The following is a 5,456-nucleotide window of genomic DNA, read 5'->3' as shown; positions in this document are numbered from 1 at the left end:
GATAAAACCCGCAAGAAAGCTCAATAGGCCGCTTGGAAGCACGGGGGCCAAATATTTCATCACGGTGGTGCCTGTTCTGTAGTGTAAAAAGTTGCCACAGTAAAGCACTTTACTTACTTTTTAAGCACTTATTACTTTTATCACTTGTATTATTGTTTTTGTTGATTTTATGTAAAGCACCGTTAGCTGCAATTCCTGTATGAAATGTGCTAAATAATTAAAGTCTTACTTACTTACTTACTCTTCCTTGTCCTCCTCTTCCTCCTCTCCCTCTTACCCCTCTCCTTCTCTGGTTGTTGATATGTTCAAAGTTCTCCATTGTTCACCAAACAAAACAGAGGCTCAAGGCCCTTTTTATGCTGCAGTCCTGATCGCAAGTTGCTCACCAGACCTGAGTGTTTAGAGATTAGAATAGTTGTGTGTTGTAGGTTGATGCTTTGACACTTTACTTGAGAAGTGTGTGCAACAACTGAACATTGTGTGTAGTGTTTCGACAACAAGGTGATGTGTAACTGACATCAGTGTGTAAACAAGGAAAGTCAGTCTAATGCAGATAAGGGAGGGTAAAGTAGTGATAAATTGGGTCGAGCAATTGGTGCATGACATTAAGGTTGTGAAGATTTTGCCAAAGTTTTGCTTTTTGTGTGTTAACAATTGTGAAAAACTGTAAATACAAGTGGTTGTATCCCTCAGCCAGGGAATGTTTATATCTCCTAGATATAACAAATAAATACAGCTTAATAAAAGATTGACTGATGGATGTACTCTGAGTGTTTGCGTGTGTATGTCCACGTACAGGATGCTGAGTTACAGTTTTTTTCATTCGCTAAGAAGCGCTTACCCATACTTCGGATACTTTTTCTAAACTCTTAACACAGACTGACACCTACAAAACACAATTGGCCAAATGGATAATTTTCTTCTCAAAAACACATTTTGTGAAATATATACTAACTCTCCATTTCAAGACAGAACACATGTTTCTCTGCACATACTGACTTTACCAAAACACTGGAAATCTGACTCAAAATGAAAATATTCTGTCAAAGAATAACACTTGTTTTCAATTCACAAGGTACATGCAGTCAATCAAAGTACACCAGGTTTCAAAATACTGGCTATTGTTGACATTATAAAAACTGCATAGACTTACGTTTCAGGTATTTGCATGGAAAACATGCAATCCACCTTTTACACTAAATTTCTTGGTTGGGAACTGTATGTCCACATATACAATAATGTTCACATTCAAACACATTTCAGTAAAAAGCAAATCAGTTATTTTTTTCTTCCTGTTTACTACGTAAAGGAAGTACAGTAGAAACACAGTATACAGTAATAGAGCAGAACAAAGTTTTACAGTAATGCTTACAGTGAACAAAATATTGGTTTGTTGAAAGATGCGTATAATGGAGGCAACCATTGACCGCCTCAACTTGGGTTGCACTCTTTCACCAGCCTCTCTTAGTGAAAGACCGTGGTTGATTACATGGTCAATGATAGTGGTACGAAGTTCATCACTGACTACTGTTCTTGCAGCCCTTGGAATGCCACCACCATGCATTCTTACACCTCTACCTTGCCCTCTAATTGGGCCTGGTCTTATCCCCAGCCCTGCTCCTCTCACTGTACCTGCACCTCTCCCTCCATCTCTCACTGGGCCTGCTCGAATCTCCCTGGGCCCCTTGCTCTTCCTCGTCCAAACATTACAGTGTTTGTATTTGTCTGTTTCTGTTTCCAAAATCCAACAATATCTCTTCAAAGTCCTTCTTTTATAGTAATTGAAGGAAATAACCCCTGCCACTGAGTCTAAGCTGGACACTGGAATCAGCTGTGGTTGGCCCACTTTACCCAACATAAATCAGCTGTGTGTCCATTTTTTAATTGTCTTTTTTTTGTTTGTTGCTGAGATATGTTGTTTTTGAACTAATATCATTGCAGAAGCAGATGTTTTTATACTGTATCTAAGGTTTGGATAATTGTTTTTGCTATTGTGGGATGTTGTGTGTTAACATTCGTAAATACTACACAAACAATCCATCATTTTGTTGGGAGGTATAGGTTGTCTGTTAAGAAAATGTAAGCGTCGTGGAAATGTCTTCACTGACAGCATATTGTGTGAAAAAGACATGAAATATGTGAATTGTATGGCCAAAAAAGACTGATGCTGTGCTAATTGTGTTAAGAGTTTAGAAAAAGTATCCGAAGTATGGGTAAGTGCTTCTTAGCGATTGAAAAAAACTGGAAGTTACTTTCAGTAATTAGACTCCAAACAGGATCAACTGGTCCAAATAGAAGTCTGTTTGGATGATTGTATCTGGGTGTGACACATTCAAATGTTCCATGAACAGTAATAATACCAACAGGAGTAAGAGGAGTCTGCAAGGGTGGGGGTCAGATGAGTATAGGGAACCACTACAGGTAATAAGACTGTCAGCATTACTGTCAGGCACACAGAACCAGTTGGAGCACAAAGAAGAGGCTGAAATTGTTTTATAAAGGTCAGTACAATGTTGTTTATTCACATATTATAGGGTAATAATTGTATTATATTTTATATACCATTTAGAGTACCTCTATAGAGTGGGTTTATTGTGGGTCAAAGAGATGGTTAGCCCAGGACAACCCATGATACACATGGGGACATGAACTTTTATTCAAAACACCATGTAGTGTAAACCTGTTCCACGTGTTCCTCTGTGCATTAGTGAATGTTTCATTTGTACTGTGCAATAGTATCCAGAGCATGAGAGAAACCCTGGATCAGAGACAGGGTAGAGAGAGGAGGGCAGGTGAGGGAGGACAAACATCCAGAATTACAGTACAGAACAGTGCAGTGATGATCATGTGAGACGATTAGAAGGCATATTTATGAAATGATTTGGGATGACTGTACATCATGTATCATGTCATATTAACAAACCCATTCTTTGAAGTCTTGGGACCCACAGCTCCACCAAACACCCATCATTTCTACTGGGAGCGTCAAGTGAAAAACTGCATTTCCTCATACATGACATGGTTTCTACAGAGCCCTGTAGTCGCACAGGACTGAAATGTAGACATGGGCATCTAAATCAGATAGACGAGAATCAGACTTAAGTGGAGAGAGAGAGGAGGGGAGGTGAATAGTAAATATATTGTTTGGAGCAACTCCAGACAGTAGATTGAACTAGCTAGCACTGGCAGTAAAGGTTTTACAGTAGATTGAACTAGCTAGCACTGGCAGTGTATGGTCAAGTTTAGCTTAAATTGTGTGTTTTAGTTCCCCTATAATGCGTTTCTTTGTACACTGCTGAATGGTTCATTTGTATGAAGTATCATTGTGACAAATATCGTGCACAGGGTTGAGCATGATTATATTTATGAGGGACAGGTCATGTTTCTGGAAGGAATAGGTGTTTTAGTCAATATATGACTGTACATCAACATCTATCTTAGCTAGAAATATACTCAAATCAAAGTTACTTTTTCAAATCCCAAACTAGCCAAGTATCTTTACTTGTGGAGCTAAAACTGCTGGTGTTGCCTGTCTAAACTACAGGTGTTTCCACATTCATTACATAGTTTAAACAGAAAACAGAGGTTGGCAACACAGAATATGTTATTTAGTTATCACAGTAAGTATGGTTACTGTCAGAGAGGAAAAAAAGGTAGGAACAATAATGTTATCTGCTGCTAATGCAAGTGTCAGTTACAAACAACTTTTCCTCATACATTAAATTTGTACCCAGATAGGAAAGAATGGAATGTGTAGTGAGAGACAGACAGAGAGAAAAAGGGGGGTAAGAAAAAGAAATGGATAGAAAAGGGTGGTTGGTCACTATGAGCCCCCTGCACTGTTCTGGCTGAAAGGAACAGACAGAATGACCTGCCTATGGTTCAGTCAGGATCATCACTGTTCTGGATAAAAGGAACAGAGAGAGTGAACATCTCTGAAGAGATCTGACAATGGCTGTGCACCTACACTCCCCCTCCAACCTGATGGAGCTTGAGAGGTCCTGCAAAGAACAATGGGAGAAAATAGGTGTGCGAAGCCTGTAGCATTATACCCCAAAATACTTTAGGCTGTAAATGCTGCCAAAGGTCCTTCAGCAAAGTATAAATCAAAGGCTGTGAATACATATGTGCATGTTGTTGTATAAATAAATACAAATAGAATATGAAACAAACGTCTTTCATGTAGTCATTTTGAGGTATTGTGAGAGGATTTTTTAATTGAATACATTTTGGAATAAGGCTGTAACATAGCACAATTTGGAAAAAACCACACAGCCATGATAACATGGCTCTCATTACATTGCTGCTGTATCAGAGCAGTTGTCTGGGAAAGGTGGATTCTGGGACCTGAAGTCCGGTAGATATTCAGACAAACAACTCTGCATCTATAAAAAAAATATTGGCTCAGTAATAATATTTCAGCAGAACATCTTTTGTAACTTAAACTTTTATTTACTAAACAATACTCTACTCTAATCTACTCTCTCCAGTAATCTACAATGGCCCAAAATTATCAAGAACATATTTTGAAAGCTCTGGAGCAGCTAGGGGAAAAGGGGCTGAAGAAGTTTAAGTGGTTCTTGCAGCAGGAAATTCTGGATGGGTTTGATCCCATCTTAAAGAACAATTTGGAGAAAGCTGACGAAGCAGACACAGTGGATCAGATGGTGGAGACATACACACTTGAAGGAGCTGTGAAGATCACTGGGGAGATCCTGACAAAGATGAAGCGGAATGATCTTGCTAAGAGACTCGGGTGAGTAAGTGTTCCATGGTATTTAAAAAATGCGTTTTTAAATTGTATACGAAAACAAGGCTGCAATCTCAAGTGTTATGGAATCATTTCCAGAAATATGTTGTATTTACTGACACTGCCTGAGATACAATGTAGAGATGGTGTCCTGCTGTCTGTCTGCAGTATTATTCTGCATGTGTATCTATAACTTAGGACCGCCGACACTGTAAAGACGACTGACACCCTTCTCATAACTAAATTAGGTGACTTATAGGAAAGATAAGGTAGTCCAGCACACTGACACCAACCCCAGTCCATGCAGGAAAGGAAACCCAGCACAGATACAGGATATGATCCTTACATGTCACCCACAGCTCCACAGAGTGTAAAACCGAAGAAAATGAGCAACCCTGACTCTTCCTGTCTTCTCTTTCCTCACAGGTGGTGAGGAGTCTGATGAAGACATGTCATCTTCAGAATCAACTGGAAAGCTAAATGATGGATAGAATAAAGTTTAAAGACAACATACTAAATCCAAATGACTAAAAACAAATTTTTCACAACAAATGTTTTATCTTAAATAAAGAGGCAACAATATGAGGCTGCTAATTTATTTCCCAAATGGGAATACTTATTATTTATTTAATTAAATGAATGAATTAAAACAACTTAAAAAGTTAAAGTTTAGTTCACGTGTTTGTTCTTTTTGTAAACGAGCATG

At 38.6% G+C, this 5,456-nt stretch overlaps 1 protein-coding gene across 1 annotated transcript; it reads left to right on the top strand.

Annotated features, from left to right (window-relative positions):
* Positions 1-2,363: 2,363 nt before the first annotated feature.
* Positions 2,364-5,422, top strand: LOC124488960 (apoptosis-associated speck-like protein containing a CARD). The gene is made up of 3 exons (XM_047051532.1): positions 2,364-2,501; positions 4,491-4,756; positions 5,177-5,422. Exons 2-3 carry the CDS (start codon positions 4,500-4,502, stop codon positions 5,181-5,183), a joined length of 264 nt encoding a protein of 87 aa, XP_046907488.1. The 5' UTR covers positions 2,364-2,501; positions 4,491-4,499; the 3' UTR covers positions 5,184-5,422.
* Positions 5,423-5,456: the final 34 nt, after the last annotated feature.

Source organism: Hypomesus transpacificus, unplaced genomic scaffold (assembly GCF_021917145.1).
Source record: "Hypomesus transpacificus isolate Combined female unplaced genomic scaffold, fHypTra1 scaffold_159, whole genome shotgun sequence".
In the NCBI taxonomy this organism is placed as follows: Eukaryota; Metazoa; Chordata; class Actinopteri; order Osmeriformes; family Osmeridae; genus Hypomesus; species Hypomesus transpacificus.
The sequence above is the reverse complement of the archived record's forward strand: the minus strand, read 5'-3'. Positions and strand labels throughout refer to the sequence as shown.